General features: G+C 33.8%; 1 protein-coding gene across 1 annotated transcript in view; it reads left to right on the forward strand.

Moving 5' to 3' along the window:
- Positions 1-13296, forward strand: part of ANKS1B (ankyrin repeat and sterile alpha motif domain containing 1B) — a 793190-nt gene that overhangs the window by 304063 nt on the left and 475831 nt on the right. Inside the window, exon 12 of the mRNA XM_037513805.2 lies at positions 13260-13286. Within this exon, the coding sequence (XP_037369702.2) occupies positions 13260-13286 (27 nt within the window). The remainder of the gene's footprint in view (positions 1-13259; positions 13287-13296) is intronic.

Raw genomic sequence — 13296 nt, forward strand, 5'->3', positions numbered from 1 at the left:
CCAAAAGACTGAAACTGATTTTCCATTGGATTTTATAAAAAATATACAAAGATATCAACACAAATGGATATCTACATAATAATTTCTATAAGACATGAAATAATAAATTATGAGTATGATTAGGTCAGTGAAAACATATGAGGGAAAAGACTAAAGTAAGTTAAAATTAGGGAATGTGTGCTAATAAAATATCGACAGTGATTAATAGCAACTCTAAAGAAATATTTTCTCATCTTCTCGTTCTACACTTCCTCTTCCTCCCTTCTGTCAGAACTGTTATAAATAATTGGTTCAACAGTCATCTCTCTATTATCAAGCAAAATGTTTGAAATGATAGAAATACTGACTGTCAATATTTCAAATTTAATCTTAGAGACACTCTAATTTACTTAACATAAAAAAGATGTGAAAGTAATCCCAAAGGAAAAGATAAATATTCTTGACACATAAAAACTAAAAGCTACACTGCATTAGAAAAGTTCCAATTAAAATAGAAGGCAAGTAACAAATGAGTTAGACATGTTTGTAAAAATAAAAACAGCCAAACTATTAACACTCTAATATGCAAAGCATTTTTATAAGATCATAAGGAAGACTAATATGTCCATGGTAAAAAACAAGCAAAGGATATGAAAAGATGATTTTTAAAAAAGAGATGCACGCTAATATGATATGCTTAACACTAACACTCCTGCATATCAAAGCAATGCAGTATAAATTTATAACATTTTAGTCTAAGAAATGATAACATAAATTTAAATGAAAATCCTTATGGTAGGTGCATATACAGGCATTTGCATAGACTGATGGTGGAAATGTTTCTGTAATCTTCTTGCTAATATGAATCAAGAGCCATAAAATTATTGATACTATTTTTAGTCTAGTAATTTCTTATCCATACCAATGAAGTGCTTAGAATGAGGGTTAAAAAAATCTGTAAAATATAGTCATTATAGCACTATATTTAATAGCAAAAATTGAAATGAAAAAATTTATTTGAATGGAAGGTGAAATATTAAAAATAATTATTTTCAAAAACTCAGTCATATGGGGAATTGTTAACTCTATAGCAACTGTAATATTAATTGCTTACTATAAAAGAGTCTAACATTTATTATTTACAAGTAGGTATGTACATAAAAATTGTTTCTTTATCCCGTGTGTGTATTATCAACTGTAAAGGAAAAAAAAAATCAAATCAAATGCGAAATGTAAACCCAGATTATTTCTCCAAGTGTTATCCCATTTTTGCCAAGCTTGTTTGTCTATTTGCTATCTTTTAGACCCTTAAGACAAGTTTGATTACAATTGCTTCATCAAACTTAAAGCCATCAAACTTACTATGCCCAGGCTTCCTATTTTGACTGCTCAGATTTTATATTCTATAAATCACTACATAATTATTCCTGCTGTTTTGAAACTGAAGAAGAGAGAGATACAAATTACCTGTATCAGGAATCAAATAGAGGATATCACTCCAGACCCTGTAGAAACAGAGAAACAATAAAGGTATTTTATAACTTAGCTTAAATGGAGCAGTTCTTCTTAAAACACTAATGCAATTCACCCAATATAAAAAAGATAATGTAAATAGTCCTAAAACTATTAAGGAAATTGAAAAAAGAAATCTCTAAGCCTATTTGGTTTTGATGGAGAATTATAACAAACATTTACCAGAAGGATTAACTCCAATTCCGAACTTTCTTTTCCTGAAATAGAAGTGAAGGGGATATTTTCCAGTTTCTTTTTTTTAAGATTTTTTTATTTATACAAGAACTGGGGTACAGGTCAGAGGTGTGGGAGGGTGAGAGAATTCACCAGAGCTAGTGGGGAGCAGAACAGGCAGAGGGACCAAAGACACTGCTGAGGGGAGCAGCGGGCGAGACAGAAGAGGTCTGCTGCGCCATATGGGATTCTCCCTGGCTGGCTGGGAATCAAACCCACGCTGCAGAGGCTGCAGACAGCTTCACAGCACAACGCTCAACCCGCTGTGCCACTGGGAGGCCCTTTTCCAGTTTGTTTTATCAAACTAATATTCTCTTAATACCAAAACCAGACAATACCAAAAAAAAAAAAAAAAAAAAAAAAACATGGAAAAAGCAAAAACTACAGAGCAATATTCCTCATGTATAGAGATGCATGATTCCTTAAGAAAATATTAGTAAGAAGAATTCAAGAATTCAGCAGCATATTTTTATATACTATAACCAAGTGGGGTTGATTCCAGCGATACAAGGCAGGGATAGTATTTAAGATTTAAGAAGCAAGAAAACCATGTGATTGTGTCAATTGGAACAGTGTGTAAAAAGATAAGAGAATTTTCTAAACTTGATAAAGACTACCAGCCAAAAAAATCTACAGCTGTCACTATACTTAATGGTGAAAATCTAATGCTTTCCTCCTATGACTGGCAACAATGTAAAGCTGTGTACTCTCCTCATATAATACAGCTCTGGAAGTTCAGCCTATCCAATAAAGAAAAAGAAAATAAGGAAATAACAGGCATACAGATTGGAAAGGAAGAAACAAAAATGATCCTATTTCAGTTGATATAATTTTCTATATAGGACATAGGGATATACCAAAAAAAAAAAAAAACCCTACAAAAAAATAATCCATACAATGAACAGGTAAATTCAGCAACGTTACAGGATGCAAAATAAACATAAAACCAATTCCATTTCTATGAAGTAGTAATGACCATATCAACCTCAAAATTAAAAATACAATATATTATTTATTAACACACAAACATAAGAATGTAAACGTAAATCTAACAGAACATTTGTATGATTTGTGGATAGAAAAGTATAAAATATTAGTGAAAAAAATAAAAAAATCTAAGTAAATGGAAAGAGACATCATGATTTAGAAAACTCAGTATAATAAAGAGCTAAATTACCCCCAGATTGATGCAAAACTTAATGTAATTCCTATCAAAATTCTTGCAAGATTTTTCTGGAGATTATTTAAAATGATTTTAGAATTTACATAGAAATGTAAAGATATTAAGATTACTAAAACAAATTTGGAAAAGAATAAATTGAGAGAAATTACTCTACCTAATTTCAAGGTTTATTTTATAGTTGTGATACTCAACCCTTGTGTTTTTAATGTAGGGATAGAAATATCAATCCATTAGGCAAGGGAGAGACCTCTGGAATACAACTACATATACCTGCCAAGCTATTTGATCAAGAAGCAAAACAATTTAATGGAGGCAAGATAACCTTTTCAGAAGTGGTGCTGAAGCAATTAGATATATTTAGGCAAAAAAAAAAAAAAAAAAAAAAGAGAGAGAGAGAGAGAGAGAGAAAAAAGAGAAACTTAGCCTAAGTCTTACACCTTACACAAAAATGAACTCAAATGGATAACTAACTTAAATACAAAAAGTAAAAAATTTAACATAAATTTTTAGAAAAAAAAAATAGGTGAACATCTTTGGGATCTAGAGTTAGGCAAAGAGTTATTATACTTGACCCTAAGAACATCATCCATGAAAGAAAAAAACGATAAATAATGCTTCATCAAATTAAAAATGTCTGTTTTATGAAAAAAATTGTTAAGGGATGAAAAGACAAGTAGAGACTGGAGAAAATAGGTGTGAAACTACATACCTGACAAAGAACTGGTATCTAGAACATATAAAGAATACTCAGAGCTCAATAATATGAAGTCAGACAACCCATTTAGAAAATAGACAAAAGACATAAAGTGGCATTACACTTTAGAGGATATACAAATGGCAAATAAGACTTGCAAAGATGTTCAACATTATTAACAAATGGGGTAATGCCAATTAAAATCACGATGGGCTATCACTATGTGCCTATAGAATATACCCCTCCCTCCCAAAAAAATAGTGACAACGCTAAATGCTGGCAGGGATGCATGAGACGCTCATCTCTTGCTACAGGAATGTAAAGTGGTACTACAATTCCAAAAGACAGTTTGGCAGTTTCTTAAACTTGAGATACTCTACCATACCACTCAGCATGTGAACTCTTGGGAATTTATCCAGTTTAGAGAAAATTTATGTTCATCAAACACCTGTACATGAATATTGATAGTAGCATTATTCAGAATAGCTGAGCTGGAAACAACCCAGATGCCATCCAAGAAGTTGATGGTTAAATAGATGGTGGTACTTTGTCCCATTGATCACCACCCAGAACAAACAGAAACTGTTGACACACGCAGCAACTTGATGAACCTCCAGGAAATCATGTTGAGTGGGAAGAGCCAATCCCTCAAGGTTACATACTACATGATTCTATTTTTATGTCATTCTTTTTTTTTCTTTTTTTTTAAATTTGATTTTATATATCTTTATATCTTTTTTTCATTTTTGCACAATGTATGCATTTTCATTTTGGTAATAAGGGACCAGGAAAAAGACTAATTATAATAAGGTAAAAATCAAAATCAACAAGCAACTATAAACTATATGTGATTCTTGACATGAAAAAAATCATAGAAATAGAAAACAGATTAGTGGTTATCAGGAGTTAGCGAGGGCAGAAGGAGGGCAGGAGAGAAGTGGGTGTGGTTATAAAAGGGCCACAGAGGGACCCTTGAAGGCAGGCATGTTCTCTCTCTTGGTTGTATCCCTGTAATATTCTGAGTGTGATTTTGTGCTGTAGTTTTGCAGGATTGATCATTCAGGAAAACCAGGAAGAGGGTGCATGAGATTTCTCCATTTTATTTCTTCTAACTGCAAGGGTATCTACAGTTATCTCAAAAAAAATATATTAAAAAATTAAGTTGTAAAAAAAAGCAATGTGCACCTTTATTTATAAAAATGTCTCTCACCCACACAGTGATATGAGCTTCCTATTTTGACTGCTGAGAGCATATCTTCTTTAATTTATTGCATAATTACTTCCTGCTGTTTTTAAACTGAAACAAATCATTTAAAATATATTTTTTAAAAGAACCTAAATGTAGGAAGTTAAACTGGTCTTATTTTTAATTTTGGATATATTTGAATATGATGTGAACATCTTTTGAAATATTAAGGCATAAATATTTGAAATGCCTTGTTCAAAAATAATTTTGCAAAATAGGACTATTTTAATGCTGAGAGAAGCTTCTCTAAGAACAAACTCATAGTGTGGAGGTCAAAATGCTCTCCAGTTCTTCAACATGCACAAAACCAAAGCTTTTATTGCCCTATTATGTCTATAAGTAGTCTTTTCCAATTTGGGTTTGAATAATGAAGAAACATGCATTATAGATTTTCCATTTTAAGAACTTCACATTCATGTTTATGTATATTAAATACTAGGAAAATACTAACAGTTTTTATAATCTGTATCTTTTAATAGTCGATGAGTATAGCAGTTAATCTATTGTCAGATATATCTATATAAAAATTACTTGAAGTGATGAAAGCAGAAAATGAAATGATTTAAAATTTAGTAATTGTTAAAGTTTAATACATAAGTTATATTCTGTTTTTTCTAAACTCCAACCACTTGTGTTTTCTTCAATGCCCTTTAAAATGATAATTTTATTTGAAAGGAATGGAAAACAAGAAAATTGCTCATCGATATAAATATTAGAAACTCAAGATGTTCTTGGCTCTATCTGTAACTTTATGTTTACTTCTTTTTGCTTGATAAGAATACTGTCCTATGTGCCATTCTCACTGGTGTAAGATGGTATCTCATTGTAGTTTTGATTTGCATTTCCCTGATTACAAGTGATGTTGAACATTTTTCATATGCCTGTTGATACCATCTTACACCAGTGAGAATGGCACATACTGAAAAAACTAGCAACAACAAATGTTGGCGAGGTTGTGGAGAAAAAGGAACTCTCCTGCACTGTTGGTGGGAGTGCAAACTGGTCCAACCACTATGGAGAGCTGTGTGGAGATTTCTGGACCTGCTAAACATAGAGCTTCCATAGGATCCAGCAATTCCACTCCTAGGTATTTACCCAAAGGACACAGAAACATCAATTCCAAAGAGCACCTGCACCCCTATGTTTATAGCAGCACTGTTTACAATAGCTAAGCTTTGGAAACAACCCAAATGCCCAAAAATAGATGACTGGATCAAGAAGATGTGGTCCATATACACCATGGAATATTACTCAGCATTCAAAAAAGATAAACACATGCAATTCGCAGCAACATGGATGGCACTGGAAGGGATCATGCTCAGCAAAATAAGCCAGAAAGAAAAAGAAAAATACCGGATGGTCTCACTCATAGCAGGAATCTAGAAAACTTAAATAAGGGACTAGGAAAAAGAATAACTATAAGAAAGAAAATATCAAAATCAACAAACAACTATGAACCGGAGACACTCTATGGGGGCTGGGGGGCAGGGAAAAGAGGGATTGGGGTCAAAATAAGGGGGTTGTAATTGTATGGGGAATATAAAAATAAAATTTAAATTAAAAAAAAAAAGAATATTGTCCTAGGAGGAAAATGCAGTAAGTTTAAATTCTGAAGACCTGTTTTTTAAATTTCTGCCTTCTTAGTTGTTAACTGTAAGCCTGTATCTAAATCTCAAATTCATAGTAATACCGAAGTTCTATACCTAAATGAGATAACAAATCTCAAATTTCTAGAAGCGTTTCTACTCTTAATTACCTGATATTTTACTCACACCCACAGTACTTCCTTTGGGGAGATGAGACTTTCCGTTTGTCTATAGTCTATAAGCAGAGGACTGATATTGTGCTCACCTAAAAATAATTAGTTCTATATCTTTAGAACAGTCTTAATTATTAACATCATGTTCACAACAAAAGCTATCCTTCATTTTAAAAATTTTTTAGAAAGTAGAATTTGCTTTCAACTTTTATTAGATCTGTGCAAAAAAGTATAATAATATCTATCCCCCTGAGCTGTCTTCCCTAAATCCCTTCTGTATACTGTTTTAAAAGTGATCAAGACAGACAAAAATGAGAATTCTAAATCAAGATGGTGAACTGATCCCAATTGTTACATCTTCCCTCCGTACATGTGATTAAAATGAATATAAAAATAAGAATAAATCCATACCAGGGGTGAAAAGCAGAGAGTAACATGATCAGAGGCATTTGGGAATGTCTCAAAGATTAAACCCAATGGTATTAGATTTCGATAGAGATTGTTCAGGCCAACTAAAGAACATCAGCATTTTATACATAGAGCAGACATTGTCATTTGCCCATGTGGTAATAGGTGAAGAGTCTGCTGAAGTTCCTAGTGTAGGAGTTGGGGTGAAAGAGAAAGGAAGCAGTATCCTTTGTAATAAAAAAATGGATAACCAAGAATACAGGGGAAATTTGGGAAAAGTTATCCAAAAGCAAAAACCAAGCTAATTGAGCTAAATAAATTAGCTCTTTCTACAGAGAATTAATGCAAGAAAAAGATTCTAATAAGTATTGTCTGAAAGATTGTAGTGGTTAGGAACAGCTGATTTTTTTATGTGTAATACTTGGAAAATAAGAAGTTATTGAAAATCCAAAATAAGATCTTACACCTAAAGTCATAAGAAAATATTTAAATGTTTCATGCCTTAACTTATTTTTCACTGATATATCCCCCAATGTAGCATGAAAATATGGGCCCCTTGTTCAAAAAACAAAAATATAATGTTTTCTTTCATACTTTCTCTTTGGATAAGTCCCGGTCATTTTACTTCATATTTAATGTTTCATTCCCTTGGGTACATGGACTCACATAGGGGGAGAGCAGGCTCAGGTACCCAGGGGTTCTGCCTATAACTTAGCACATGCAGCCAACCTCAACTCTTCCCATGTGCTGCAGGGTCTCACTGGTGTGTCAGCAGTTGCTGGGCTGTCTGTGAGCTCCAGGGCAGGGGACACCAATAAATTCACACCCTCGCCCCCTTACAATAATAACTAAGAAAGGTGCTGGCTTCATGGATAAGGGGCCACGGTGTCTCAGTGCACCCCATGCTTAGAACGACCACTTGCTTGACATTTAATGTTCTTGGATAGCTCTCTGAAACTCCTAATGAGCTTTCTGAAGTTGTGTAAGTGAAGTCTGTGGGAAAAAAGGAACATGTGCTGGGACTTGGAGCCTGGACTCATCTGTGGCCCAGCCTCCAGCCCTCTCTCCACCTTATTGGCTGGGGGTTCTTGACTACATGCTCCCCTGTTGAGGGCATGGCTGTGTTTTAATAAGACTTTTTTGTTTTTATGAACACTGAAAGTTAAGTTTCATTTCATTTTCACCTGCCACTAATACTATTTTTCCTTTTTTTCAACCATTAAAAAATGAATGTAGATGCTAGTTTTTTTAATATGTGCCATTCTCACTGGTGTAAGATGGTATCTCATTGTAGTTTTGATTTGCATTTCCCTGATTACAAGTGATGTTGAACATTTATTCATATGCCTGTTGGCCATTTGCATTTCCTCTTCAGAGAAGTTTCTTTTTAGCTCTTCTGCCCATTTTTTGACTGCATTATTTTCTTTGTTTTTGTCATCAGTTCTTTGTAGATTATTGTGATCAGTCCTTTATCATTACTGTTGTGTGGAACTGGAAGGGATCATGCTTAGCAAAATAAGCCAGAAAGAAAAAGAAAAATACTGGATGGTCTTTTTAGAAAACCTAAATTAGAACTTTATTTTATTTTATTTTTTTAAAGAGTTATGTATTTATTTATACAAGCACTGGGTACAGTCAGAAGCACAGGAGGGTGAGAGACTTCACCAGAGACAGAGCAGGGAGCAGAACAGGCAGACTGACAAAATACACTGCTGAGGGGAGCAGCGGGGAGAGGTCTGCGGCAGGAGAGGTCTGCGCACCATGTGGGACCCTTGCCAGTGGCCAGGGATCGAACCGGCGCTGCAGAGGCTGCAGGTAGCTTTGCAGCCCAGCACTCAACCACTGCGCCACCAGGGGAGGCCCGAAATTAGAATTTTAGAAAACCTAAATAACGGACCAGGAAAAAGACTAATTATAATAAAGAAAAAATCAAAATCAACAAGCAACTATAAACCAGAGACACATGGGGGGGGGTGGAGAGGGATTAGGACCAAAATAAGGGGGGGTGGGAATTATATGGGGACTATAGCCAAAATAAAAATGCATACATTGTGCAAAAATGAAAAATGATGTAAGAATTATATAAAATAAAATATATTTAAAAAAATAAAAAATAATAAAAAACAACAACAATAAAAAAAATGAATGATGAATGTAAAAACATTCTTAGCTCACTGCCTTTACAGAAAGAGGCAGGCACCTGGTTTTGGCCCATTATCTGTGGTTTGCTGACTTCTGTTCAAGTGTGGCAGAAAGTCCCTTGGAAAGCACAGAGAAATGAGTGCTAGACCGCGGGGGAGAAAGACGTTTCAGAGAAGAAACACAATGAACATAAATGCAACTCAACAGACACACTGAAACTTGGCAAATTCTATTTGTAATTTTAGTGAATTTGTGAAAATTAAGCTGAGTGGCTTTTAGTAGGATTCCATTAGAATAGCTTAGAATATAGAATATATTCAAATCAAAGTTTAAGTGCATATTCAGACCCATGCTTTTTTATGTTTATTTTTATAATCACTACCATCTCTTTATTCTTTCTCCCTTTGCTGTTATTCAATTCCCAACACATATTTCTTTTTCAGTCCTTTGTATTTTGAGGCCTTTATAGATTGGAAAACACGAGCCCTCTTTCTCTTCTGTGCCCTCTTCTTATACTTGTGTAATCATAGAACCTTTGAGTGAATCACGTCGCCTTTCAGCACCACTGTGTTCGGTGCTAGTTAGAATAAGTAGAGCAAACAACTACAACACTATTTCATGACAGAGGGAGGTTTACTTCAACTTCTCATGAAGTTCCATGCGGTTGAATGACCACCTTCATCTTGCAACTATATCAATTCCAGATAGTAAGAAAGGGGTAGAGAAGACTTCCTTTTATTAAACAAATAACTGATTGGTCAGAATTAATCACAGAAACCCAATCTATATGCATACAAGACTGGAAAATGAAAGGGACAATGCTTATGTTTTTGTTGAACTTAAATGGTATGTGAAATGATCATTTTAAGTAGGGGTTGGCAAAAATATTCTCTAAAGGGCTCAATAATAAATATTTTCAAGTATCTAGATACATAAATATACATATTATATGTATGTATGTATGTATGTATGTGTCCGTCTGTCTGTCTGTCTGACATATATAATATGGCTTGTCACAGTTTCTCAACTCTGCCATTGTAGGTGAGAGCAGCCATGGACAATAAGTGAATGAATGGGCAACACTATGTTCCAATAAAACCTTTTCAGAAACAGGAGCAGGCCAGATGTAGGTCACAGGCCGTAGTTTGCTAACCTCTCTCTTACAACATGATACTCTCTTTGTCACCTCAGATGCCTCAGAGAACTGTGGGGAATGACTCCCACCTCTATGTCCCTTATGCTGGCTGATGATCATCAGACAGTTCTGAAGAATTAAGTGAGAATTAGTTCAGGTGAATACCAATTAATGGTTTCCCTTTGGAATTTCCATAGCCTATCTCCCTTCCTTCCAAAACGTCATTTGATGCTATACCAGGGTGAGGTGATAGCATTCTGCTCAAAGAAAGACGAGGAAATATGTAGATTTGCACCACCATGTACTAAGCCATTGATAGTCTTGATAGCATACAAGATTAGAATTTATGTACTTCTGGTATAAAACTGTAATATATTTGTGTTTCCCACCAAAAACTTATCTTCTGGCATCTATCCCAGTGAGAAATCTGTGTCATCCTAGACTTCTTCCTTAAAATCAAGACTTTCACATGCCAAGACCTGAATAGTTAACCTTATTATAATCTCCTGAAGACATCTGGTATTTCTAACCCTATTACCAGTGCTTTATAGACCTCATTATGTCTCTGCTGGAATTCTATAACATCCCCCTAATTAGTCTCCCTTCCATAATTCCAGCCTTGACCAATCCATTTGCTAAACTGCTATAGTGTGTTTATTGAAGTGCAAACCAACTACAAAACTCCCTTGCTGAGAAATCATTTAGTGGTTCCTTAAAATATTTAAATTAAAGGCCAAATTTCTTAACATGGCATTTTAGAGCCCTAAATGATTTGGCCCCTGCAACTTCCAATATTTTACTTCTTGAACCCACTACTATTTTTACATACTCTACACTAGAGTCACACTGAATTACTTGAGTTTCTTTCCTTGCCCCCATTTTCTTCTGGCTGCCTAGCATCTGCCTAGGAACCCTGCTACATCAAATTCCAACTAAACCATCAATTACCTTTCCTGACCCCTTGGTAAATTAGAGACCCACCCTTTGGTTCCCTTTGTGTTCTGTGCGTCCATTTGTCACTCTGTTACTGTACTCTACTGTACTGGTGCATGGTCCTTGGGTTGCTTGTTTGTTCCTTCAGTGCATTTCAAGTCTCCTATTTCAAGTCTGTTACCACCTGGAGAACAGGATAGTATCTGTCTTTATTCCTATCACAAGTTTTCTATGGTATTTGCAATTTAGTGTTCAGTAAGCAAATATTTGTGCAGTGAATTAATGTAGCAAAAAATCACTTGTTTGCTTTTGTGATTGCATAACATTGTGTTTTTAATGTAATTACAGTTTGGTGGTTAGTTGACAAATACATGTTTAAGAAACAGTAGAAGCAAGGGAGTTATATACATCAGTTGACTTGACCTTTATATATATAAAGTTTATGAAGGGAAACATTATATAATTTGGTCCATTACCTATATTCAAAGTAAAATCACAACACAATAAACAAAGCCACGGTGATGGATATAATTTTTTTCCCATTGAAGCCAGAGGCTCCAATGCATTTTAATTGCTGTGATATATTCTAGTGGAAAGAATACTGAATGTGAAATTGAGATTCAGTAACCCCAAGCACAGAAATTTCATGAGAAATCAAGTCTGACATTACACCTCAATCTTGGATATTTCAAAAACAACTTAGTTTTACATGGGTATGAATTTGAACTCTTTTACTGATTTGATGTGTCATGATAATAAATGACTTATACTTAATTGCATAACAGTATTTATATCTCTCAATTTCTTTCATAAAAATATTGCAGTGGTAAGAGAGTAAAGCATATTGTGATAATTTGAACACCTTATGTTAAAAAGCTTTCAGACACAGACATTTTCAATATCATTGTCTCTCTTGGATTATAGACTAAATAACACTTACATTAAAAAAGCGTGGCAAGCTGGAAAAACAGTAACTTGGATATTTTGCAAGAAAATCTGTGGACACATCAATTAACAAATATTTGGTAGTAATGGAGATATTAGTAAGCCAAAAATGTATTGCACTTTCTGGAAAGTAAAGTACAATAAACTTTAAAGAGTTGTAGTTAACATTTTGTAATTGTTACAGGGATTGTATTTCAGTCATATAAATAAGGTTAAAAAGGAAGATAAGTTGGTTTGAAATGTGAAATGTGTACAAATCTGAGAACCAAAAAGATTAGTTTTTTTTTTTTTTTTTTTCTGAAGGACTATGTTAGAAGCTGTGCTCAACAGGGGAAAAGTGAATATAATTAAAGCTATGGGAATGAACAGAAAACTGCTATAGGGAACAATCCATAACTGACAAGGAGTATAGATTATACCTGTTATTACTCGACATTTTTAACTTTTATGTTTACATGGACTTTTCTTGCTACTTAGGGATTAATTAAAATCCTGAAAGAAAAAAAAATCAAAGTTCACTACAAATCAAGATTCTTAGGTCTAAGAAAATGTTTTATATAACTTTACTTAATTCTGATGATAAAATTTGAGCATATTGTACTTGAAGACATTATCTAATGCCACCAGTTTCTTGGACTATATCAAGAATAAAAACATGGAACTGTCTAAACTCTGCTTCAGTGTTGTAAGGGTCTTTTATTATTAGATTTTATATTCAGAGAGTCAGGCAAATGCCAGATGCTTAATAGATGTTAGTTGAATGAAAGGTAATTTAAAATTGCAACTTTCAGAAATGATCATTAAGAGAAATTCTGTACATTTTATTTTTACAGTATTCCAGGGGAAATCTAACAAAACTCTAAATTATTACATCAACTATGCCATAATATTTTTCATTAAACAGCTTTCTTTTATTTAATTCCTCAAGCAATTATTTGTGTCTCTTTGTAAAGCGTAATTATATTTTCAGTATAAAAACCAGATAGTTAAAACTGAAAAAAGATCATCACTTAGATTAAATTGATGGGGAAATTGGGCTGAAGATGAACATGATCATACTAATACTCTCATCATGCTCATTTATTTTAGCCTAAACAACGAACATCTATTGTGTCTTCTCTGGATT

Source organism: Talpa occidentalis, unplaced genomic scaffold, assembly GCF_014898055.3.
Source record: "Talpa occidentalis isolate TD23 unplaced genomic scaffold, MPIMG_talOcc4v2.1 talOcc4.16, whole genome shotgun sequence".
Classification (NCBI taxonomy): Eukaryota; Metazoa; Chordata; class Mammalia; order Eulipotyphla; family Talpidae; genus Talpa; species Talpa occidentalis.